General features: G+C 34.8%; 1 protein-coding gene across 2 annotated transcripts; it reads right to left on the bottom strand.

Annotated features, from left to right (window-relative positions):
• Positions 1 to 1,386: 1,386 nt before the first annotated feature.
• Positions 1,387 to 27,375, bottom strand: LOC115215593 (U4/U6 small nuclear ribonucleoprotein Prp4). 2 transcript variants are annotated; one of them, XM_029784821.2, is made up of 16 exons: positions 27,272 to 27,375; positions 24,342 to 24,513; positions 24,117 to 24,193; positions 21,207 to 21,279; positions 20,535 to 20,659; positions 19,336 to 19,415; positions 16,189 to 16,282; positions 13,101 to 13,195; positions 12,708 to 12,766; positions 11,963 to 12,086; positions 11,403 to 11,495; positions 10,583 to 10,705; positions 5,893 to 6,000; positions 5,589 to 5,707; positions 2,783 to 2,832; positions 1,387 to 1,827 (listed from the first exon to the last, which is right to left on the bottom strand). In XM_029784821.2, the coding sequence occupies exons 2-16, from the start codon at positions 24,499 to 24,501 to the stop codon at positions 1,669 to 1,671; spliced, it is 1,539 nt and encodes a 512-aa protein (XP_029640681.1). In that variant the 5' UTR covers positions 24,502 to 24,513; positions 27,272 to 27,375; the 3' UTR covers positions 1,387 to 1,668. The 2 variants fall into 2 exon arrangements, with proteins under 2 accessions (XP_029640681.1, XP_036357211.1); XM_036501318.1 differs by lacking the exon at positions 27,272 to 27,375 and adding an exon at positions 27,105 to 27,251.
• Between the last annotated feature and the right edge of the window lie 539 nt (positions 27,376 to 27,914).

Raw genomic sequence — 27,914 nt, forward strand, 5'->3', positions numbered from 1 at the left:
GCTGTACAATCTTTTGTGCCATGCACAAAAAAGATTGTTGTTCAGCAGCTGCCCTTTCAACATGTTGATATATATTTCCACTGGCTTTGTCCAAACAATGAAAGAAACAAGTAGAGAAATGAGATAGGCAACATAAAGAACATTCCCTTCATCAGTTGTCCCGTTTTATCTACTCTGTGTTTCGAAGGTAGGGACAAGATGCAACTTCGTTAAGACAGTCCTTCTTGCAAAGCAAATTAAATAAAATTTGGGACTTTTTGCAGAGGGTTATTGTAGCAACAAAAACAGGACAGTAAGAACAAAACATGCTTCACCATCCCATATCTTACTGGGTCTACCTCTTCTACAGGTTCTTTCTACAGTTAGGGAGAGGCACTTCCTCACACAGCTGTCTTCATTCATACATAACACAGCCATACCAGCATAGTTGCCTCTCTTGCACACCACATTTGATGCTTCTTATGCCCAAATTTTCTCTCAGGGTGCTTACACTCTGTCATGTATACACACTGACATTACACATCCAGCAGATCATACTAGCTTCATTTCTTTCAAGCCTATGCATGTCTTCAGCCTTCATGGCCCATGTTTCACTGCCATGTAGCATGGCAGTTCACACACATGCATCATACAGGCTACCTTTCATCCTGAGCGAGAGGCCTTTAGTTGCCAGAAGAGGTAGGAGCTCCCTGAACTTTGCCCAGGCTATATATATATATATATATGGGAACGACCGGTTGATCTTCTGATTTGGTCCTATCTAACTATCATCTGTTCTCCAACATAGAAAAACACTTGGCTGAGAACCAGTGTCATAGTGATGATGACATGATATCTGCTGATGATGACTTTTTTGACCAACAGGATGAAAGCTTCTTCAGCAATGTGATCCAACCACTGCAACACTGATAGAAGTGTATGAATCGCAAGTGGGGTTAAGTTGAAAAATAAACCTCATTTGGGCACATTCCATGAGAGTATCTTGGTCAACGGACCCTTATAAACCCTTCAAGGCAGTACCCCAGCATGGTCACAGTCTAATGACTGAAACAAGTGAAAGACAGAAGATAAAGAGTTACAACTAGATGAGATTAAACTATATTCTGTAATACATTTAGTCTGGCACTGTTTAAGCTATTGTCAATATCATAGAATCTCTAAATAGAAAAATTTTATCTTCTTAAGTTGCATTAACTTTACTGAAGCTTCTGCCATTGGAAACAAACAATACGTTCAATGAAGCTGATGTCATTTTAAAAGATCATATACAAGATGCACGAAAAGAATTGAATTCAGAGGCATAAAAAGATTTATTTTGACAAGCATTTATATATAATTTTTTATAGAAATTTTTATATACTCTTTTAAATGATGATGATTCAATGGGCTTCACATTTTTATTTTATCTGTTTTCATTTTGTTGTTAGAAGTGTATGAACAGTTCTGGGTATGGAGAAGATAATCAGTGATCAAGGCATTTGGACTGTCATAGTCAATGAGACAATACTAGACTGTCAGAAATGATAATATTTGAGTAAAACACAAGGACTATCATTTTTTTTCTAAGAAATAGAACTGATGGTAATTGATATTAATAGTCATTCACAATAGAATGGCTCTCATAGAATATTATATTATCTGACATTCAGTCAAAGACCAGGTAATTTATCAAAGACTCCCAAGCATTTCAGAGGCCCACAACTTAAATGTCCGATCATAGGAAGAGGAAGCCATATATTTGAGATCTGGCGAGATGTCAAATCCCATGATTTTGCCTTCATGACCAGCAAGTGTTTTCATAGGTGACCATGTAGGGTGGGTCCATATCTAAAAACATAAAAATGAAACAAAAACAGAAATTAATCATTCAGTATATTTACAGATATAATTAGGTACATTATAAATGATGATGGATGACATTTGGACATTTCATATCATGTTGCGAAATGTTATTGATACTCAAAAGGTTAAGGATTTCTAAATGAAATACAAACAAAATATACTTCATTCTAGAAGACTGAACAACACCTTAGAACTAAGTAGGTTCTGGCTCTTTACAGGACACAAATATTAACCATAAAGGAATACAACTTCTATAATTTATATCTGAACATACAGGATTATTTCTGGGACAAACTGGTCACTCACTAGAAAAAGCCACACACACACACACACACACACTCTCTCTCTCTCTCTAGCATCTAACCCTCTATTGAATTGGCACTTCTTTTATTGGTTCTAATTATAGTTCCACTCATTTTGCATAATACATTACCACTAGATGGATAATTTTCTATTGCAATGATATCTACTTTGAACTTATCTTCAATAAAGCCTAATATACTCACTCCACCTTTGTTCATAAATCTCATTTTCTCAAATCCAAGATCTCTCAACTTGGAACAATTCAAATTTAACATTAACATTCACAAGATCATCCAGACACTCCCAATAGGAGGGCTTAAAGTGACTGTGGACATTGTAATTTAAAAAATTAAAAATCATCTAGAGGTTTCTTTTGACTTTAGAAATTAAATAGGAAGATTCAACATTGAAAAGAAACTATTTTGTACCATAAGCTCAACCTCCATATATGCCATACCACATACAGCTTTTTGCAATGATAGTTCAGCAATATCAAAACTTCCTCTCTCACAAAGTTTTTTTTTTTCTCACTCAATATACCTCATCAAGATGTAACCTGTAGAATGAAACCAAACTAAATAAGACTAAATCAAACAGTTCCACCATTCTGGTAAAGATATAAAATGAAACCACTGACCTTAGATGTATTGTCATATGAAGAAGTTACCAGGTAGTGACCATGGTCAGCTGTAAGTAAATATATAAAAGTCAATCACAAACAAAGGTCATGTAAAATATTTTTAAAACGTTAAGCAATTAAGATAAATATTATTATTAGCAAAGGCGTGGCTGTGTGGCACCTTGGCCAAGTATCTTCTGCTATAGCCTTGGGTTGACTAAAGCCATGTGAATGGATCTGGTAGATGGAAACTAAAAGATGTCCACTGTGTGTGTGTAACTATATGGGTCATTGTATTTGCGTTTGTCTCCCACCACCACATGATAACCAGTGTTGACTTCTTTATGCCCCCATAACTTAGTGGTTCAGCAAAAAGAGTAAGTACCATGCTTAACCCTTTCGTTACTGTATTTATTTTGAGATGCTCTGTGTTTCTTTCAATTACTTTAAATATAACAAAGAATTTAGTAAAATAACTTAGTTATCATTAAGTTAGTGTTAGGAACATAAATTGTGACTAAAGTTTGGTGGAAGATTTTAATTCAAAACTTATGAAAACAAGACATTTATACTCAGAACCAAAGCCGGTTTCAGCTGGGTTGGTATCGAAAGGGTTAAACAAAAGATAAATACTGAGACTGATTTGTTCAACTGATCCCTTCAAAGTGGTGCTCCATCATGGCCACAGTCCATGAAGCAAGTAAAAGTCAAAAGATAATCACTGCTACCAACATGAATTTTAGTAGCACTGTCACCCCTGTCAATGTTAGATTGTCCAGGTTTCAAATCCCAGCATGTACACTGAGTCCTGATCCCAGTTATGATTCCAAACTAAAACCATTTCATTTATAATGTTAATTTTTTTAAGGAAAGGTAAAGTGAAAAGGTGGCAGAAGCATTAGCATGCTGGGCAAAATGCTTAATGGTATTTCACCTGTCTTTATGTTACGAGTTCAAATTCTACCAAGGTTGACTTTTCCTTTGATCTTTTCGGGGTTGATAAAATAAGTACCAGTTGAACAATGGGGTAGATGCTATTTACTTACCTTCTCCTCCAAATCTGCTGGCCTTGTGCCAAAATTTGAAACTATTATTTTTAGGAAAGGTACAAATATCATAACTATTTATTATCCTTCAACTATAAATCTGGCGAGAAAAGCCAATGTTATATTAAAAAGAAACATAGTATAAAGTCAATACTAACACAGGTATTAATTATTTAAAGATGAAATGAAATGCATGATCTTTTAAATTCTACTAAACAGGTCACAGAATACCCACATTTTCAACTATGAGCTTTCCACATCAAAGAGATTCTGTCTTTCTCAAAAAAGCATAACTCCAATATACGAGATGCATGTCAACATTATCATTGACATCCAAATAATAATAATAATAATCCTTTCTACTATAGACCTGAAATTTTGCAGGATAGGGTTGGGGTGCTGGTCAATTACATCAACCCCAGTTCTGGCAGAGTTAACCTTGGTGAAATTTGAAATCAGATCATAGAATTGGATGAAATGCTGCTAAACATTTTGTTTGGTATGCCAAAGATTCTGCCAGCTCATTGCCTAAATAATAATAATAATAATAATAAAAATGTCACCCTTTTCAAGTCTAACCAGGCTCATGAGCCCGATTTCCTGGTTTCTGTGGCCTATGTGTTTCCCCCAGCTGGACGGGACGCCAGTCCACCGCAGTGTTACTCAAGAAACAGGAAGAGAGAGTGAGAGAAAGTTGTAGCGAAAGAGTACAACAGGGGTCACTACCACCCCCTGCTGGAGCCTCGTGGAGCTTTTAAGTGTTTTTGCTCAATAAACACACACAACGCCCAGTCTGGGAATCGAAACCGCGAGTCCGCTGCCCTAACCACTGGGCCATTGCGCCTCCAATAATAATAATAATAATAATAATAATAATAATAATAATAATAATAATAACAACAAGTTCAAATTTTTCCACAAGGGCAGCAATTTTGGGGGAGGAGATGAGTTGATTACGTCGACCCCAGTGTTCAGCTAGTACTTATTTTACTGACCCTGAAAGGATGAAAGGCAAAGTCAACCTCAGTAGAATTTGAACTCAGAACAAAAAGATGGATGAAATGCTGATAAGCATTTTGGCCAGCTTGTCACCCTAATAACAATAACAATAATTATAATAATAATAATAATGGTTTCAAAAATTTGGCACAAAGCCAGCAATTGTAAGGGAGAAGGTATGTCAATTATATCAAAGCCAGTGCTCAAGTGGTACTTATTTTATCGACCCCAAAAGGATGAAAGGCAAAGTCAACCCTGGTAGAATTTGAACTCAGAGCATAAAGTCAGGAAAAATGTTGCTAAACATTTTGTCTGGCATGGTAACAATTCTGCTGGCTCATTGCCTTATTAATAATAATAATAATAATAAGCCTTTCTACTATAGGCACAAGGCCTGAAAATTTTTGGGGGGGGGGGGAATAGTCAATTACATTGACCCGTGTTTCACTGGTACTTAATTTATTGATCCTGAAAGGATGAAAGGCAAAGTCAACCTCGGCAGAATTTGAACTCAGAACCTATAGACAAATGAAATACCACTAAGCATTTCACCTAGCCTGCTAACAATTCTGCCAGCTCACCACCTTAACAATAACAACGACGACGAGGATGATGATGATGATATAATAATAATAATAATAATAATAATAATAATAATTAATAATAATAATAATTAATAATAATAATAATAATAAAAATTAAAATAAATGATAATGATGATAACAGTAAGAGGCATAAAGAAACAACAGTGGAAATAGCTACACTAACTGCTTACTTACGTTGGAATTTCACATGTGAAACAAGGTTGGTGTGAGCAGGAATGGTGTAGACACATTTGTGTTGACGGATATCCCATAATCTAGCTGTGTTGTCTTCACTGCCAGTTGCAATGTGATACCTAGTGATAAACATAATAGAACAGAAACAATGATAAACTCAGCATATAGCTTTATTTGTGTCTAATGACTTAATTCATGTACAAAACACATTTCCTTTTCTAAACTACATCTTTACAATACAGCCATACAATAAGTCGTTCCAATACATCAATACAGTGTCTTATAAAAAAGATATAGTACTCACCCATCACTGTTGAAATCAATATCTAACACAGATTTAAGATGTCCTTCAAGAAACATTACACATCGACCAGTCCGAAGATCCCAAACTCTTCCAAAGGCATCAAGTCCTCTGAGAATAAATAGATGGAGAAACATATATATAGAAACAGAAATATATATATATACACACATACACACACAAATCATCATCATCATCATTGTTTAATGTCCACCTTCCATGCTGGCATGAGTGGGACAGTGTTATAGGAGCCAGCCAGGCAGAACCCTGCACCAGACTTCTTTGACTGTATTGGCAGGATTTTCACAGCTGGATGCCCTTCCTAACACTAACCACTTTACAGTATGGACTGGATGCTTTTTAAGTCGCACCTTCAATGACAGGGTCACCAAGTACTTTGCAAGACAAAAACAAGTCTTTTCAGAGGAGAGTGGGCTGATCATTAGTAAATCATAAATCCAAAAGAGAAGCACACTCTAAGTTATAGAGCAATAGAGTATTTAGATAAAGATAATTATGACCAGCTTATGGGTTTACCTAGGGTTTTGTGTCCATAAAGTGCTTAGCTTTACAATGTTTTATCAGACCCTAATGGCTTGGTCAGACAAGACATTGTAAAGCTAAGCAGTTTATAGATACAAAACCCTGTGTAGCCCTATAAACTGGCCATAACTATCTTTATCTAAATTATATATATATATACATATATATATAATTAGGTGGAGACATGGCTGAGTGGTAAGAAACTTGCTTCCCAACTACATGGTTCTGGGTTCAGTTCCACTGCATGACACCTTAGACAAGTGTCCTCTACTATAGCCTTGGGCCAACAAGAGCCTTATGAGTGGATTTGGCAGACGGAAACTGAAAGAAGTCCGCCGTGTATATATATATAAATATATTTATGCATGTCGGTATTTGTCCCCACCACCATCACTTGACAACTGATGTTGTTGTGTTTATGTCTCCATAACTTAGCAGTTCAACAAAAGAGACCAAAAGAATGCATATTTGCATATTGACTGCTTAAAACTATAAAATACGTGTTGCTTGTTTTTTTTTGTCATTGAGGTGCTAAAAATAACATGCACCCCTACAATTTATTAACTTTTTTTTGTTTTTATGCATAATTGTATGAAGTCCCATGTATAGAATACAAATTTGCAAAAATTGTCTGGAAATTCCAAAAAATATATATAACATTATGAGGGGTTTATATGGCATTCTTAAAGCCTTAAGCAGAGGTAAAGCACATGGACTGCACCCCTTTGGGTTTTTTGGAGGGTGCTTTTTCTACAGAATCTCATTTTTTTTACTGCAGAGATTCTGAACCTGCAAAAAAAAATCAGCATTTCAAAATTTTTATTTTCCCCTCAATGTCTTTCAGAAATCTTTTTGGCGAAATATGTAGAAAAATACAGACGCTATGCCTGCATGAAGCCACTACAAATATTTTGTAGAATATATATATATATATATACACACACACACAAACTCACATACATAAATACATGTTTTTTTTTACTTTTCCTTATCATTTCACTAGCACCATCCTTTTTTAGGGAAGAGGTGTAGAGACAAAACTTTTTTCTCAGTCTACTTTGTTTTATCGACCCTGTCTGCATGGCAAAATACAAAAAGAAAAATACTGACAGAATGAAAAAATTAAATTGATCAGAGAGATTCTTCAGGTATTAGGGGCCCTGAAGCTTAAGCTGCATTAGTCTTATAGATCTGCCACTGGGTTGTGAGTATGATTCCAGCACTACCCTGAGTGTTATGCTCTTGAGGAAGACATTTTATTTCACACTGCTTTAGTTCATTCAGCTGTAGAAGCAAGCTGTGTCATTATTCATGACCAAAGGGGGTCTTTTTACATGATGGACTTCTTTCAGTTTTTGTCTACCAAATTCACTTACAAGACTTAGGCCAGTCTGAGGCTATAGTAGAAGACACTTGCCCACAGTGCCATGTGGTTGGGAAGCAAGTTTCTTACCACAGAACCACACCTGTGCCTTTTTTAAAAATATGTATATTTTTTTAGAGGTGATCTTACTTCCAAGGTTGTAATGTCCACAAAGACATTAATATCAAATATTATATTTCCATCATCGCCATCATCATCATCGTTTAACATCCGTTTCCATGCTAGCATGAGTTGGACAGCTTGACTGGGTCTGGGAGGCCAGGAGGCTGCACCAGGCAATGAGTGTAGTTAGGAAGGGCATCCATGGTAATATATATACTAAAATAAGTTTATATAACATATTAAATTTCTATAATCATACATGTACAGAAAATCTTCCTACAGCGTGGTTAATGCCAGTGTCACCTGACTGGCTCCCATGCTGGTGGCACGTAAAAAGCACTATTCAAGTGTGGTCGATGCCAGTACTGCCTGACTGGCCCTCATGCTGGTGGCACGTAAAAAGCACCCACTACATTCTCGGAGTGGTTGGCATTAGGAAGGGCATCCAGCTGTAGAAACTTTGCCAAATCAGACTGGAGCCTGGTGCAGCCTTCTGGCTTGCTAGTTCTCAGTCAAACCGTCAAACCCATGCCAGCATGGAAAACAGATGTTAAACAATGATGATGACGATGTGATATTACATAATTTCATACAACATCCTTCCATTTTGTCTGCTGAGACCATGAGGTGGTCCAAATTACAGGAAATTGAGAGAATGTAAGAATTTTCTGGCTTACTACATAAACAATAAACTTGAACAACCCCTCTTCATTATATACATCTGTTAATAGATAAGAACTGCAACAGCAATAATAATAACATTTATTATGCTGCTCATGCAAAGATTATATTTATAGCATATCATTTATGATTTTAATTATTATACAAATAAATGATTTTCATCCTTACATAAGTCAAAGTTATTTTTATATTGTATTGTAATTCTACTATTGTAGACTAGCTTGCACCAATTTCATCTAACTTAAAAACAATATTCATTTCTTTTATCCCTTGTCATTATACAAACATTTCCCCACCCAAATCACCCAAGTATTAAACATTATGCAAAGTGCTTTCTGAATAAGCTTGCACAGAAGCTATTGTCATTCAAATATCTTACTAAACTTAAAAAGCAAAAGCAACAAGACTAACCTCACACAACCAACCTGCTTGTCAGGTGCAGTTTTCTTTTTCTTCTGTTTTCTTACAAATACTGCCCATCCTTATTGAAAACTCAACCCCTACCACCATCTAATTGTTCTTAACCCTTCCTTAGTCGGGTAACACTTTCAAATATCGTTTATATGATAGGATGTTACACCATTGCATTAGAAGAAAAATTCAAGTATCATTATTATCTTGTAAAATATATTCATACTGTTCCTATACCGTATTTCTCAATTCACTGGTGACAAAAAGACTGCATTGAAGCAGGGTTTAATACAAAAATATAATACTGATTAAAAAACTGTGCTGTTTATAACTCTGGTTTATTAAGTGGACATTCACAAGATTGCGCATATAATTTTTTTTATCAGTAAAATGATACAGAAGATAGAAAAAAATAAGAAATCAATCAACAACACAATTTGAAATAAAGAGTTACACTAATGTGATGATTGTGGTTGGAAGGTAATGAAGACACAACAGCTTCTGATCTGGCAATAGTCTTCTAATTTCTATTCTGAGATGTTTTTGAGAAGTATTTTCTAGTTTTCTTTTTAGATCCCCCTCTATAAGCACCATACATACGAAGTGATGGTGCTGTAGCTTATTCTGTGAACATATAGAATAGTCAAAATGAAAAAACAAGAGGTCAATGACAGACGTTTCTTGAAGCATCATTTCTCCCTGCTACCATATTGAACACATCAAACCACATCTCCCCTTTGTTTGAAAAGTGGTGATTTAAAGCTTCTTTTAGTTATGGTAGTAAAGTTCCTTCCCGAGTCATATAGACTCATAGGGCCGGTTTCCTGGTTTCCATGGTATATATATATATGTTCTCCAGTGGATGGGACACCAGTCTGTCATAGGATTACTCATTTTTGCCAGCTGAGTGGACTGGAATACACACACCTCCACTTTACATATCGTAATTTGGGATAATTTCACACCCCAACAGAGAAACAAACAAGTGTTCTCTTCACAACAGTAGAGACAAGACTGCACAATTCTTGCTGATACCATCTCTCACTGTTTCCAAAAAGCAGTCAAAAGGAAGAATCATCAACTTACCTTTTAAAAAAACTGTTGTGAATAAACAATCTGCCAGACAAATGGAAGATTAAAAAATTACTTACAATTCCAGGGATACTGTCTCACTCTGTACTTGTTAAAGCATACTCTTAAGGAATCAATCACACTCAGGCCTTATTATGTCTTTATGCATTATAAACACCCAACTTATACTCACTACTAATCTAAAAGATCTCCTCTTATCTGATATACATCAGAGTATTGTTGTTAAAAAAAGAAAAAGAAAACAAACTAACTCACTTGTATATTCCAAAGCAGTAGCTTTATTAAAAAGCAATTCACTCATATCTTGTAATTACAAGAACACTGTTTTGAAAGAAAACTCTCACACTCAACACTAACTAGATAGAGAATCAACCTTGAAAAAAAATTCATTACCACCTGCTTATTAGAAAAGAAATCTAAAGAAGCTTCTTGCATTTAGTATTTCTGAAAACATGAACTTAAAAAAACTTGCACACTCACCCTGTACTCGCTAGAGCACCATCTTTCTGGAAAGCAATGCAATAGACAGGTTTACTGTGTCCTTCTTGATGAAGAATTTCTTCCTGTACTTCCAAATCCCAGAGTCGCCAAGAATTGTCAAAACTACAATATTAAAGACATTAATAAACTGTAATAACAGCAATAATAAACATTTATCATCATTGCTATCCTCTATCTATTTTGTCTACTGCTCAGACTGTGAGCCAATCTCCAGTGTTCTGTGCTATTTTACCTATCAGACCTACAACTCCAACATCTGCATAAAAGCCTCTTGTATCACTAACCATTACCATCAGCTTGCATATATTTTGAGCTACATCATACATATCATAAATTTACCAGGGAATTTGTGTATTCTTATGGAGACAGGCTGCTTGGAGAATTATTCACTAATCAAAATAGGAAGAAGAGTAAGCTAAAATGTTAATAAGAGAAGATTATGGTAGTTAAAAGGAGCTTACCATTGTCCAGGATATATGTTAAGAGCAGTACTATTTCAATAAGAGAAAACATTTTTATTTATACCATATATTTTGTGAACAATAGTTTCCAATGAACCATTAGTTCACTTTTTTCAGATAGAAAGAGTGATAAGGTAGTGCCATGCAACTCATGCAAAATAAAGACCACAAGTAGTTTATTTTTGTCTAAATGCACTGCTTTATTGGTATTCTGTATGAAAATTGTGGTGGGAGATACTTTCCTAAAGTACTATATAGTGGAGTTGAACATAAGACTGTCATTTACTTGTGATATATAAAAAAAAAAAAAATCTCAGTTTATAAAGAATGTAACTGACCAACAGGTTCCAAGGAATCTTCCAGAAGGGTGATAAGCCAGTCTAGACACTCGGTATGGGGCATGGCCTTCAATATCAGCTACTGGTTCATCACTAAATGAAATATAGAAAAATGCTATCAACAATTAATTATTGTGAGATGGCATCAGGTACTAAGTCATTAAATAGATATAGATTCAAGCAGTGTTGAAATGATTGAGTTATTTCACTGTGTAAAACAGGTTACAGACACTTCAAAAAAATATTGAAAAATAATATTTGCTTCAAAATTCAAAAAATAATGTTCTACAAAACCAAACACTTCAGTACACTTTAGTTTTCAGGATAATGATTTACAGAACTAAAAAAATTTGAATACTACTTTTCTGCCAGAGTTTGATTGGTTAGAACTAATATGAGCTACATAACAATACTTAACAATGTAAAGTGAAGAAGCCAAAAGTGCAACCCGCCTACTTTTTTTAAGATTTTGTCTGACTTTTGAACCAAATTAAAAATATTTAAAATATCATGTAGTGCATAGACAGTGTAGATAATAAATACCCATAAACAAATACTACCTTATAAGGTTCCAGAGTTTTACTGTGCCATCTTGTCCACAAGAAGCCAGACAGCAAGATGCATCATCCATAGTAAGAGTTGCTTGAGGATGGAACACAATTGCTCCTACATTACAGTTATGGCCTGTAAATAAACAGAGTGACAAATTGACAAAATAATGACAAGCATCATTGTTCTATAGTTGTATTCTTCTTTGTAACACTTTACAATCATTTTTTAGATTTGTAAAAGACAGAAGCAGCTAACAGGAGAAGACATGGCTGTGTCATAAGAAGTTTACTTCCCAACCACATGGTTTCAGGTTCAGTCCCACTGTGTAGCACCATGGATGTCTTCTGCTATAATCACAGGCTGACCAAAGCCTTGTGATTGGATGTGGTAAACAGGGACTGAAAGAAGCCTGTCATATGTGTTTGTGGATGTGTGTACCTGTGTGCATGTGTGTATGTGCATATGTGTGTGTGTTACTATCTTTTTTCCTTGACATCATGTGATAGTTATGAGTGCCACCATCATACATACAGTGTCCTTTGTTTCCAATTTTCCCTGGAAACATGCCTGGTCATGGGGAAATATTACCTTACTTGGAAATAGGTGAGGGTTGGCTACAAGAAGAACGCCCAGCTGTGGAAAATCCACTTCAACATATTCTCTGGCCCATGAAAGCATCAGAAAGTGGATGTCAAAATGATGATGGTTTATGATGTGTGTGTGTGTTTGTTTATACACTTAGAATCTACAAACCTCGGAGAGTACGGATCAAACTGCAGTCAGGGACAGACCAAAGTTTACATAAACCAGACCTGAATAATAGATAAGAGATTAAATAGCCAAAATCAAAAAAGATAATTCAAAGAAAATCAACATTAAATCAAATGATAATGTTTACAGTTACTCATCATCAGTAATTAATAAAATCTTTATTTTTATTATGTCACAACTTAGACAGAGTTGTCAGTATTTAGCGAACCTCTGTAGAGTAGAACTGCACTGCTAAGCTCATTTCTTGATTTGGGAAAAAAATGAAGTTAACAGCTTGCCTGTTCACATTAAGTTCAACTTCTGACTGGTTAGCAATAGGACATTTAACTACAAAATTTCTAGCAAACCCACTGAAGAGGAATTTTGTCTACTTACCAAGATGCCACAGCAAGCATAGATGAATCTGGACTAAACTGACAGAATGAAAGAGGGCGGTTATCTCCTATCTGACTGCATTCATTAGACACAGACTACAAGATATTGAGACAAAAAGGAAATTATGACAACACAACACAAGATAAAAGAGAAGAATAATTCTATAATTATACAGCAATATTACTTAGCATAATTTGAGAGATTTTATTTGTAATTCTCAGACCCAAGCTCCTTACCCTCCATCCAGATTCCTGAGCAAAAAAGGTACATAGTTGCATACACAGCTCAAGAATAACGATCGCAGGCAAACTAATGGGCAAAATCACAAAAAAAAAATTATGCTTTCATAAGGGTAAAGACTTCATCTGAAGAGTAAATAATTTCCTTAGCTGCAAAGAGTCTAGGCCCCGCTTATTTACTAGATGAAGGGCTGGGCTCATCATATGCTCATTTCATTACAAAAAACCCATTTTTAAAATTAAAAACAAAAGTAGACAACAACTATAAGAGACAGCATTAACAATAAATCATAAACAGACTTGACTCAAAGCTGCAAAGTGATTGTTTGACTATTTTTAATATTGTATCTTCTTTTTCTATGAGTGTTGTTCATTACAGCTTTAACGGGAATCTGCTGGAGATTACATTTAAGCTATTCCCACTATAATGGGTTCATGGCATGATAGGGTTAATCAGTGAAACTAAAGAATGACCTTGGTTTTGCAAAAGTCCTTGTGAATTACAGTTAAGTTTGTTGCGAGGTCTTTTATGTGGAAACAGACCTCATTGGTGCTGGTGGCACATAAAAATTACTCAGTCCACTCTGTAAGGTAGTTGGTGTTAGGAAGGGCATCTAACCATAAAAGCCATGCCAAAATAGACAATGTAGCTTGGTGCAATCTTCTTCCTAGCCAGCTCCAGTCAAACCATCCTATCCAAGCCAAGCATGGAAAACATGTTAAATGATGATGATGAAGGGGGAAGTAGAAGATAGTTTAGGTTAATTCGAAGTTTGAAAAATTGGATGATACTGAATGGAATTAAACATATGGGCATATGAAGTTTTGTATGGTGTAAACCTTTTCCAGAAAGTTTATATATAACACATGGTACAAAGTTTGGGTAAGACACAAGTGTGGATTTTGTAAGAAATTCAATAGATTTTATCTGGTAAGGAAATGTTTTAGATCCAGATGATATAGCTTTAATTTTGCATAATTTTCTAAAGATTGAAAGTATTTGTTTTGCATAGATCAAGGGTTTTATAACCACATTGGTCACTTTGAAGATGTGATAATGAAGATACTGTAAGAGCTGATTGTCATTGATTATATCTGTTATTTTAAAACTGTAGATTGGGAGTAAGAGAAATGGAGTAATAATTAGCAAGACCAGAAAGATCTCTTTTAAGGGCATGGAATATACAATTGCTTGCTTCCATTGTTCTAATTCTGATGGCAAAGAGAAAGGGAGGGTTAAATAATATGAGTAGAATAGGAAATTTGAATCACATTTCATGCTTTTGAGAATACCAGCTCAGACACTCTCCAAACCTAGAAATTTTGCAAATGAAATATTATTGGTATTTATTTGATCAACCTTAGAGAGAGAGACATAAGACAAAACTGATTCTGAAATGGTTTGATTTTAAAACTATGAAATATTCAGATACAGCTCTTTGTGTTAATTTCAAAACAATAATACTGATATTATAAGTAGTACTAGTAGTGATGTTATGTGTTATTATTTTTAGCTAATGTTAATGATAAATACTTGTTTTCCAATTTAAAGTGAATGTCCTGAACATAATAAGAAAAACACTGCTCTCAAAGCCACCTAATTTGATAAAATACCTATTCACTTATGATTCATCTTCTAAAAAGAAATTTTAATTTCTACAATAATTCGTGTATAAAAACAAAAATACTTTATTCCAGTTAAAATTTTTAAAAATTCATTATTAGTGAGAGAAGCAACATTAGCTCAAAATAGAAATCTGTGTATTGTACTTAAAGTAAATACACTGTTGAGAGCCTTATGAACTGTGGTACTCATCTCGAGAAAGCATCTTTTGCTTGACAGTGTTAAAAAACTCAGAATATTTCAACAGTAGATGAAAATCATCCAACACTGCTAAATACATATTTATGCTTCTTCAAGTTTCCTCAGAAGTAAGTAACCAGTATGCAGATGCTAGTGGTTTCTTACTATTAATGAAGCCCCAAGAAGTAGAAATCTGTATTTAGCAATGCCACCACCACTGCTGGATGGTTTTTGGTTGCTACTGATATATTTCAAAGTTTTTTGCACTATATGTCTACAAGAGACACTTTTTGAGATGAATACTACAGCTTATAAGGCTTTCAAAAATGTGTCTACTTTAAGTGCGATACACAGATTGCAAAGAAAATTATAATTATAAATCATCATCATCATCATTCTTGATTATAATCTTTATAAATAAAAGTGAAATTCTATCTGTCCATCTGGAACCCTTGTATCTCAGTCTACATTCGCTCTACATAGACATACCTTTTTGCAATCAGAATGATCCCGGGATTGAAAATCTGACCTTGGTTCTTAAACATCCAGCATTGGGATCTGCTGTAAGAGCATTTGGACTGCTATATATATAGCAGGTAAAGTAACCGTAAGAGGTTTCAAACGGTTTACAAGAGTCACCTCCCTTAGCAATAATAATAACCACGACATTCTGTATCAGAAAATTTTTTTAATTTAATACCAAAACTTTGTGACATTTACCTCTATTACCTACACTAATAAATGCAACATTCTGTCTGTCAACCAAGAATGTTGTTCATCCTGCTGCTTTATAGTGATCTCAAAATGTCACAGCAATACAAAATTCTCCAAATGTGACACCCTGTGAAATAAATCTGAGATGGTAGGATACCAATAAATGTTTCATTATTATTGCTATCTTTAGTTTTGGGCCAAAGGCCCAATTAGCCCTCTGCAGGAGCTAGCCTAAAAGTTCACATGGAGTGCTGCTTTTAAGCTAGTTATGAAATATAACAAAAAGTATAACAATATGAAAGCATAAACAATTAAGAAAATTAATAAGTACCCGAATTCTTTTATGAAGATCATGTAATTTAGCATCTCTTTGTGCTTTGGGCATGTTTTTAGAATCTTTTTGAAGTTTGATGCGTGCTTTTGCTCTGAAAAAAAATAATTTAGAAAGAGAAATTCATGAAATGAAAGCATGTAACCAAAAGGTTTCAAAGAACTTTATATTTGTTTGTTATGGATTGAACAGACCTTCAAATTTAAGATATATGTATACAGAGCTATACAGCTAGGTAAGTGGGAAGGGATACATTGTTTTAAAGAAAAAAGACCACTCGACTGGGAGAGGGAGTAAAATAAGTTATCTTCTCAAGTCATGCCAACGCATAAGGACTGGTTTCCCAATTTCCATGGTGTATAAATTCCTCACCTGAACAGGACGCCAGTCCATGCAGGATTACTCATTTTTGCCAGCTGAGGGGACTGGAGTAACATGAAATGAGATGTTTTATTCAAGAACACAATGCATCGCCCTGTCCAGGAATCGAAACCACAATGTCACAATTACCAACAAAGGTAGTAGCTCTCTGAACTTTGCCCAGCCAGTTCTTATTCTAACAATATTTTCAGAGTATCCTCTACCATTGCTAACATGATCAACTAGCTATTTACTACTTCTAAGGATCCCACTGGACTATTTGAAGAAGTCTAGTTCCTGTATATTCTTCGTATTTATTGTACCTGCACATCTGCCACACGCAAAAACTACTTTCTCTGTTAACCTTCCTGTAATACGATTGCACCTCTTATGTGTCCATAGCTTGCACTGAAAACAGCATAATGGAATTTCTACCAACACTTTTTCCATATATTGAGCAAGGCCATCTCCCTGAAGATATTAGCAATTTGTCTGTTTTCTTACTTACTAGGACTTTGGTCTTTGCTAACTTAATTCTAAATTCCTTTGATTCCAGACCCTGCTTGCACATCTGAAATTTCTTCTCTAACTCTTGTAGGGATTCAGCTAAAAGAACAAGGTCATCAACATTGAGGTGCTCTTAAGAGTAACCAGTTTTAAATTCCTCTGTTATGGACTGGAGGACTATGATAACCAAGGGGGTGCTGAGAATCAATTTTTGGCAAACTCCTATCTGTACACTAAATTCATTGTTATACTTATGGCTGACTTTCACCCTACTGACAGCATCCCCGTACATGGTTTGCATGGCTTTTACAAACTACTCATCTATTCCTAGCTTTTGCATTGACTGTTAGTTAAAGGATAGAGGACTCTGTCAAAGGCTTTCTCTATGTCAACAAATGCCAAGTACAGAGGCTTATTTTTTGCTAAATGCTTCTGCAGTTGCCTAACTAGAAGGATAGCATCAGTAGTACTTCTTTTCAATCTCTGTATTGAACTCTCACAAGTCATCCAAGTAATGCCATAGTCATACAAGATCTTTTATTTCTGGATACTCTATTTAACTGCTTGGTTCATCTCACACACTGAAATACTAGTCTTGTTAAATAGTGCAGCTCAAATGACAAAGAGCTGAGTGACATGACACAGCAAGTATGCCAAACTCACAAAGCTACAACAAAATTGGTATATTTCTCCTTTCTTTTTGTAGAGCATTTGACCTCTTTTATACACTTGTAGAATTCAGCTGAACTTGTAGAAGCCAGCTGCTTTAAACAATCTTCAAAATCAATTATTGTCACATATACTAAATGTTGATACACACAGTGAATGTAAACACAAACAGAATGTAGTCACTAAATGTTAATACAAATCAAATGTAGGTTATACACTAAATGTTGATTCAAGCTGTGGTCACACAGATCAAAGAATCACCTTGTAAAGTATCAATCCAAAACAAAGCTGCCATTAATTCACCTCACATCTTCAGAGACAATGACAAGTGACTGAGACTTCTGTCAATTTGCTGCGCTTAAGAAGACATGCCAAGCTATGTAAAATAGTGAAACTGAGGTAGTGACTAGTGCTGGTGACATGTTAAAGGCACCCATGCTGGTGACACGTAAAAGACACCCTGTACACTCTGTAGAGTGGTTGGCATTAGGAAGGGCATCGGGCATCCAGCTGTAGAAACCAAGCCAAAGCAGACTGGAGCCTGATGCAGCTCTCCGGCTTACCAGGTCCAGGCAAACTGTCTAATTCATACTGGCATGGAAAACAGATGCTAAATGGTAATGATGATGATGAAAATGATAAAAGCTACAACTGCAAAAGATTCTTTATCACCAGATACTTTCATTTTATTTTAAAAGCAAAACAAAAAGAAGCAAGATTTTAGTTTATCTCTAATTGTGTGAGTACAAAACACAAAAATATTTTTCATTTCACAAATTTTCAAAATCATTCTCCTAGCAAACTTACCAAAATTTTTGTTTTTTTTCTCCAAAGTTTGTTAAATAACTTTAAACATTGTTTTTTTTTTCAGTACATATTTTCTTCTTTTTCTTTAAGTAGAAGTATTCAAATTACTTGAAAACAATTGGTTTGTACAATGTTCAACCATTGCTACTGTTTTATGACACCTTTTAGGATTTTTAAAAATAGATATTGCTCATTTATAGATATATGTCTCAAACAGTCATAAGCAATTTGGTATTTCTTACCAGTTCTTCCACAGATATCCCATTTTTGGATATTTATCAAAACTTAACTGTTCTATTGGGCAAGTTCACTTTCCTCTATTGAGTTTACTTTTAGACTATTTCTGTCTTCCAACTTTTTTAATTTTTTTCCTATTTGTTGCCATTATAACAAACCTGGTAGACATTATTTCTTTCCTTTTAGTGAAGTCTCAAGCACAATAGCCCGTCAAGTTATGACATAGACATATGAGATCCTTTATCTTTAGATAACATATCTAGTCCAGCTCTCACTTTGAACTGTCAGCCTTGTTAAATAGTAAAGCCCCTGTAACTAAAGGATTGAGTCACATGATACAACATGTCAAACTACATAACAAGAGGAATATTATAGCTTTTATTATACATTTTATTGTTACATTATATGAAAGTTGTCAAATTAAGAACCAGTAATATTATGGCTATGATTAAATAAATAATATTCCTTCTATGCAAGTGTATCTAAGGAGATAAAACCCTAAAAAACAGAAACAGTCACAAGTGGTTTCATAATATATAAAACAACAAATTCCACAATTTGACTTACCTTGGAATAGAATAAAGTGCTAACCAATATCGAGATTCTTTTAGTGTGTCTGAGCCTTCATGATACCAGGTAATATTTTCCTACATAAACATAAGAACAAATATTTAAAAAATCATTATTTGCACCATGCACAGTGAGATCTGGAATGATTATTTACAAATATACTCTTAATGCATCTAGGCACATTCAGATACAAAATATACAAATTGCTGTAGTGTACATCATAGGAGAATAACTTTTTTCTTTTACAATAATAGTGTATGCAACATACTCAGCTCATTGGTACATGGGTTTCTGGGACACTGATGTTTCAACATGTGTTGGCTGACGTAAAACAGTACTTATTCTGCAATGACATTCACTACAGCAATCAGAATATTTAATTTCTGAACCAGCCTAGACATATAAATATCAAAAAGAACAGTGTAAAATGTTTGAAATAATATATATATACTGCTCATGGCTAATGAGTCGGTCAATTTGGTTATTTGCCTGCAAATATCTGCAGTTAATAATTTTACAGAAAACAGATACTTTGTAATATTAGATATCTCAGTCTGAAATGGAAAAGCACCCATTTCTCATTGAGGTTGTTTAGGGCAGTGTTAAGAGGACATGAAAATGGTTATAGCAAGGTTTGAATTCAGAACCCTGTCAGCACTAAATATATCACTTTAGCATTAATATAACAGTCAGGTCTGAATTTTGAAATAGTGTGTCCAAAACAAAAGTAAGATGTGTCCAGTGAAGATAAATTATTTTCAGTAGTTGTCCACATATTGCAAAGTGAAGAGAGATGGCATCAATTGGAAACAGTTATGTCAGAGAACATGGAATCAAAGAATGAAGCAGTTGAAATGAGATGAAAACAGGATAAATAACTGGTTGATAACTTGGAAAGATATAAGAAAAATATCGAGTGAAATGGTCAGAGTAGAAATGGCAGATGGCTAAAAGTCATCAGGTTAGAAGTAAAGAGAGAGACAGACAGAGAGAGTGTATGAAGGGAAATCAAAACTTAACAGCGAAATAAACAACAAATGTAAACTAAGATCCAGAGAAGTCCAATATTAACAGAATTTTGATGACTAAACTTTCACAATTCCTACATCAGAAACAATAACTGAAAAGATAATGCACATTATTCAGAATCTACATACTATAAAATAGAATGATGTAATCATTTTTGAAAACTCTACCTCTTCTCTTTTCTTCTTTTTTTCTTCTTGTTCAATTTTCTTTTTTTTTATAGTGTCTTCTCCAATCTGAGCTAACAACTGCCTCAAACGTTCTCGACGATCAGCAGGACCTTCTCCAAAGAGACCTAAAGAACAAAATCGAACAAAGTTTATAAATAAAAATCCAAGAAAAAAATGCTTAAATAAAAAGAACAGCATGAATAATCTTTAACACATATACAATATAAACACATTGTTGAGAATGCTCCACCGTCCCATTCACTGATCTCGGTAGCTTTATAAAGGAGCATGGACAGTGTTTTTTTCCTGACTAAAATGGGGGGGAAAAAAAGCTGCCAAAGGAAGACAGCTATGCAAGTTTCATCATCAACAGTACAAATGAACTTAAGTATCCAAAGCAGGTAGGCAATTTTAAAGACAGAGTCACGTGCCCTCTAAGAATGGATATGCAGATAAAAATGATTTGTAACAGCTCCATACTGATGATGGACAGACACAAGACTGAAAAGATTGGAGTAAAAAGTGTAAGTATATAGACTGTTCTTTAATGGTATCCAACACTTGTGTATAGGAGAATAGATTGAAACCTGTGCAGCAGTGTGCATGTGTATAAGGGAAAACAAAAACAGTTAAAGTAAATAACAAAGTAAATATATTTCATTAAAGACTTACATATAGGCTCCCCGAGCTGCCTTAAAGTAGCTTTTACTTCAGTGTCATCAGTGGATACTTGGATCTGTCGAGCCTGCATTAGAGATTCAGAGAGACAAATCAAAAGTAATGTGCAAATTGTTGTGCAAAACAGTTATTACTAAACATTAACAAATCATCATCATCATGATTTTTACATCTGTTTTTCCACAGTGGAAAACCAAAGTGCCATGAAAAAAATCATTGGTATGGGTGCTGGTGCCATGTAAAAAGCACTGGTCCTGGTTCCACATAAAAAGCACAGTGACACATCATAAAAAGCACCCAGTACTCTCAGTAAAGTGGCTGGCATGAAGAAAAGCATCCAGCCTTAGAAACCAAGCCAAAACAGACTATGGAACCTGGTGTTGCCCATAGCCTTGCCAGCTACTGTCATGCTATCCAACCCATGCCAGCATGGAAAACAGACATTAAATGTTGATGATGATATTGAGGCAGATTTTCTACAACCAGACACCACCTGTCATCAACAAGTAAGATATTTTTCATTCCACTGGTCATCAAATGCCCAATGAACAATGGGACTTTTGTTTACTGGAGAATTTAAATAATGTTACTGTTTTTTTTGTTTTTGTTGTTTTTTCTCCGACAGCACTAACAAGGACATGCAGATGTGTATGTTTGCATCTCCTTCAAATTGCATGACAGTTGTCATACAATGCCAGTCATTTCCAATATTTTGCAAGATCATGTTTGGACATGAAAAAATTACCTTGTTTGGAAATAGGTGATGGTTAGTGATAGGAATGACATCTGACCATAGAAAATCCACTCCAATAAACTCCATAGACACACATGTGGAAACAAGCTTCCTTGACGTTTTTATCTATGTCTATCTACCAATTTCACTTACAAGATGTTGATTGATCTGAGGCTATTGTCGAAGACACTTGCCCAAGATACCACAGAGAGGGACTGAACCTGAAACCATGTAGTTGTGAAGCAGACTTCATAATCACACAGCCATAGCTGCACCTATACACAAAAGTCACCTTTCCCCTGTAAATATGAAGCACTGTACCTATATAAGAAAGCATGTTTTTTCAAGGCCTAGCAGCAAAAGCAAAATATTTCCAGCTTTTGACTGAGACTGAATCATAGATTTGACTCATCTGGAACTAAACACCCAATCTAGTTATGTCTGAAGTATGTTCTTTCGTTTTTAACTGATGATTTTATTATAATCATCATCATTTAACATCTACTTTCCATGCTGGCATGGTTTGAATGGTTTGATTAAAAACCGGTAAGCCAGGGAGCTGCACCAGGTTCCAATCTAATTTGGCAAGTTTCTATGGATGGATGCCCTTCCTAACTCCAAATAGATATGAAGTAAATTAATCTAATAATGACCTTGTCATTTTGAACAATGCAATTAAATCATTGATGGTTAGAGATCAGCTTCCATTAGCAAAGGACAGCATTCTACAAGTGCAAAAAAACCCTCTGATAAGAGTATACTCAGGATGATATTGTTGGATGAGTAAGAAGTAATTAATGTGATACAGTCTGTCTAATGATAAGGAAGCAGCACTATCAGGATCCTGGATTCAATCTCACTGAATAGCATCTTGGGTAAGTGTTAGTTACCATATCACCAGGTCAACACAAGCCTTGTAATTGAAGTTAGGTGGACAGAAAATGTTGAGAAGTTTGTTATAGAGATTGTACCAGTAATTCAATGACTCTGCCCAAGTATTACATTAAGGGTACATATCTGTGGAATGTTCAGCCACTTACATGCTAATTCATTCAGCAAGTAGGTCAGTCAATCAAACAACCGAATACTTATAACTTATGGACATCCATTTGCTTTGCTAATAGCCATACAGCAGCAGTGACAGTACCACATCATCTTCATCCTCCTCCTTCTCCCACTCCTTTAACATCTGTTTTCCATGCTGAAAAGCTGCACTGGGTTGCAATCTGGTTTGGCATGGATTCTGTGACTGGATGCCCTTCCTAATGCCAACCACTTTACAGTGTGTGCTGGGTACTTTTAATGTGGCACTGTACAAGCGCTTTTATATGGCCGCAGCATGAGTGCTTTTTACATGGTACATATATATTTATAATATCAGGTTGCCTCTATGTAGTCACTTGAGCTGCTACAAACAGCAGCCAAATTCCCCTCAAACTACACTCTACTGCTTAAAAACTGAAAAGGACACATAGGATAGTTGTAGTATATTACTCACAAAAAAGATGGAATAGTCAAGCTGGAATATATTTGATGGCAGGATGTCTAATAAGTGCTAAAGGGCAACAACATATCAGTATATTTATTTTTTATACTCATTTAAATGGCTGACACCTTTCATTCACAATATCTTCATAGACTAACAAAAAGAGAACTAACTGCACCCATGAAACTTAGAAAGAATCAACAGAGTTTTTGTTAGGAATGTGCTAAAAGTGTATAATGAAAATTTGCATCTCAATTAAATAATAAAAAATCTGTTTCTATCTAATACCACAATGATTTTTCTGTCAGCAGTTAAAGCCCTTTTGTTGCATATACATTATTAATATCCTTGAAAAGAAGATGAATATGACAATCTCATTCCCATCTCTGGAGTTTGATTTTTGTGCCAAAACAAGAAATTTTAATCACAAGAACTAGATAACTCTACATGATATCACAAAGAACTACATGCATTTATAGGATATCATAAATACTTAATGATCTCTTCATATTACAAAGACCTAGATGTCACTGATCTTTATGTAACTGACTGACACTAGGTAATATCTTAACATAAATGCATAAGTTCATAGTACCTTGAAGAATTTCATCATCTGCAAGAAAGAATGATCAACACAGACAAATAACAGAGTTGATTTTAGAAAGGCTCAAATCAAGTTACCCACCCTTTTCCTGCGTTCAAATTCTGCTAGTAATTCTGCTTGGCTTTCACTTTGCTCATCATCAATTTCAAACACTGCTCCTGAAATGGAAACAATTGTTTTTTTTTTTTAAATACAACAAACACTTGCTGTACATATCTGTTTTAAAATTTTTTCTGCATCATACTGAGAATACAATTAGTACTTCAAAGGTAAAACAAAATTTGAGAAGTATTGAAAAGTGCAAACCATCTGATATGTTAATATTTCCAGCAGCTATTCCAGCTTCTATAGCACTGGAGGTTTTACGGTGTGAATCATTGTCAGTATTCTGATGTTCTTCAAGACTCCCATAATGCAATCCTTTATCTTTCTTATAATAAGACACTTCATTTTCATCATCAGACATGGTTGGCTACTTCTGAAAAGTGAAAACAAAAAAAAAATAAGTTAAAAGAAGAGAGAACAAAAGAAATATACAGTGGAGATGATTTAACTAAAACAATATCAAAATGTTTTTTTTGACCTGGTCATTATTTTATAAGATGCCTCATTGATTTCACAGAGCATACTATATTAGAGGTACTTAATTTATTAACCTCAATGAGGGCGGCGAGCTGGCAGAAACGTTAGCATGCTGGATGAAATGCTTAGTGGTATTTCGTCTGTCTTTACGTTCTGAGTTAAAATTCCGCCAAGGTCGACTTTGCCTTTCATCCTTTCGGGGTCGATAAATATAGTACCAATTTCGCACTGGGGTCGATGTAATTGACTTAATCCCTTTGTCTGTCCTTGTTTGTCCCCTCTATGTTTAGCCCCTTGTGGGCAGTAAAGAAATATTACTAACCTCAATGGGAATTGCTCCAGTTCACTCAGCTGTAAAACTATGAGAAAAACTAGTTAAAGCAGACGTAAAACTAATTTTTAAAACATTTAATATGACCTAATCCAAATGAGCAACAGTTAACTATAAAGTTCTATCAGTAATAGAGAGTGTGACTAGCTAAGCACATAGGGTAACAGATAATCACCCATAAATGCAATGATTTGTGTCTTATCTTAGGTAACACGTTTTTTCTACGACTAGGCATTTGACTCTTAAATGGTCCAGTTCAGCAAGTAGAAAATAGATATCATAGGATAGGAATAATTCATTGCTCCAAGCAGTGACAGCATTGTTGATTTGATGAATGATTTGTTAGCTAGTAGCACCAAGTTTAATTCTGCCTGTTAGAAAGATACCTGTATAAACTAGCATCTCATCCAAATAGAGGAAGCTTTATTTCCCATTTGCTTAAGGTTACAAAAACTGTAGTATGTATCACGTAATATGGATCATTGTGATTCAGAAATGGATTAGCTTTATACCAGTAATAGCAAGTGTATATATGTGCAGTGACTAATTATACATCACATGAATCATTATTCTGTTTCTTCTAGACAGTGGTTCACAAATCCCATCTCTTTCATGGAATTAAGATTTTACCACTACTTAGAATGAAAGAGATACACCTTAAAATCTTGATACAAACTCATACTATGATGATGAATGGCTAGATTCTTTTTCAACAAAGTGCACAACATTGTCTTGCAACTCTATCAAAAGAAAATGATGTTGAACAATTTTCCAAGAGTACTTTCTTCACAAGATAATAAAATTAATCGAAAGTTACAATACTTAAATAGATTGCCCTTAACATATAGAAGTTAAGCTTGATTGGAACAGTGTGATACCAACTTAGTGTAAATAAATCTAAATTAATTCACACAAAGTTGATGACAAGCAACAAAGCATGAAATTACAATTGACATCACCGCCATGTACAAGCTACAGAAATAGGGAAAGAGGCGGGGAAAAGAAGACTGTAGAGCGTTCGTATTGCTAAACAACTGGTTGAGCTTGATTGAGCAGACCTACGAACCAAAGGCAATCCAGTGGTAACCATCCCGTCCTTTTTTCGAACAGATTGAGTGACATGTAAATGTTCCCTAACTGGCACATTCATGTCTTTTTCCAGGCTACAATTAGCAGTATAAGTAAAACAACAAACCTAGTCGAAGTACTAGGCTAGAAGGGAACTTTTTGACACTGGTCCTGTGAGTACAAAATATTAATTTCTTACACAAGCACAAAACTAGATTCGTGCGATAGAGATAATCGACTGAGTCGACACTAGTATATGACAGGTACTCATTTTATTGGCCCCCAGAAGAATGAAAGCCAGTTAGATCAACTTCAATGTTATTTGAATTCACGCCGTACAGGGGAAGTAGTTTAATGGTGTAGAACTAGCATTCTACACCATTCTTGCGAAAAGGAAATTTTAAAAAGTCAGTTGTCAGGTAAAACAGTCAAAGCCCATATCCTAGAATAAATCTGACAGGGAGGGGCGATAAGGTTCAATGTTGTTTACTAATTATAACAATTCATATATTATCAGTTCCTTGGAAGAAAAAAGTTTTGGCTTGTTCGTGTTTCTAACGTTACGTTGTTTTTCATTATTATTATTATTACTAACATTGTAAATTTTGATCTTGAATTAATTCATTTTTCGAAGCGTTACTACAAACAATCGAGGTTTTCTACTATCTCTCATACTGAATTTTTTTAAAATCAAATTTGTGTATGTGTACTTGAGTAGAATTCCTCAACGTTATCTTCTGATCCAAACTTTTAAAGAATCACTTTCTGATATCTTTTAATCTCAAATAAAACGAATATAAATCGAAGAGATTATTGGTTGTCTATGTCAGCAAGAAACAATAAACTACGTTGCCGGGTATCGACTAAAAGCGAACGTTTTGAATAAGATCCCTTAATCGGAAAAAAAGTCGCAATTCGTTTCACGTTTTTTGATTATTGTATAGTTAACCGTTATTTATTTTCTTACTATACACAAATTCACTTTTGTTGAGTAGAACATTTAATCGACTGAAAGGATCTTATAATACTAATGCTAATATTTATTCCATAGAGTTCCATACTTTTGGATCCGGAGGAACAAAACTTACCAGGCTAAAATTGAACAGAGGTCTTGATTTAAATACTATAAAAGAACACGTCATGGGAAACTAAATAGACTATTTAGGTGAAGACCGCGATGACAAAGAATAGAAAGAACAATTAATTAATTGAAAATTAAATGTAACCAAGGAAAATTTAGCATTGTATTACATACCGGCAATGGTATCTTACAAGTAAATAAATATAAAGACACCATGCAGTCATTAGAATACTTCCGGTAAAGGTCACATCCGGTGTTATATGTCATAGTTTATTTGTTTATTGTGAAAATTTCTACATTTATTGTGTGTTTAAATAACAAGCAATTTTTGCGATTAAATTTGAATAAAAAATTCTGATAGCAGAACTTTTTAAAGTTGTTGATCAAATTCTTATAATGACTACAGAAAATCGACCAACGTAGATTATTCTGTTTTTGTGTTATATCAAGAGTTTATAGTCTTTAAAAAAATTTTGTAGTTGTATCGTCTGGATGAAGGGGCTGCGTTCCCGGTCTTCTCAGACATTCTGAAACTGGTGAGATGAATGTAGTTAATGTTCTTCAACATTAAAGTGGGCGTAGTGATAAGTGTGAACATATGGGTGATGAGTAGAGGAGAATCTAATATGTTGAAGTAGCATGATAACTGCCAACTCTATCAGAGATAGAGGCCGCAGCGTAGAAAAGACCAGAGATAGTGTGTTGGTGAATAACTTAAAGCCAGCCAGTGTAGTGAATCCCTACTTCAAAACGCTTTGCTTATGAAGTATGGGATGTCTACGTGTAGAAGCAAAACAGCCCCATATGTGGGAGCAGT

This window comes from Octopus sinensis, linkage group LG1 (assembly GCF_006345805.1).
Source record: "Octopus sinensis linkage group LG1, ASM634580v1, whole genome shotgun sequence".
NCBI lineage: Eukaryota > Metazoa > Mollusca > Cephalopoda > Octopoda > Octopodidae > Octopus > Octopus sinensis.

Excerpts from the sequence above, each read along its gene's own strand:
- LOC115215593 (XM_029784821.2), bottom strand. The coding sequence starts at position 24,501 with ATGTCTGATGATGAAAATGAAGTGTCTTATTATAAGAAAGATAAAGGA. Across the intron at positions 16,283-19,335 it reads GCACTTTATTCTATTCCAAG|AGCAAAAGCACGCATCAAAC; the intron begins GTAAGTCAAATT and ends ATTTTTTTTCAG. Across the intron at positions 13,196-16,188 it reads ATCTTCATAAAAGAATTCGG|TCTGTGTCTAATGAATGCAG; the intron begins GTACTTATTAAT and ends AATATCTTGTAG.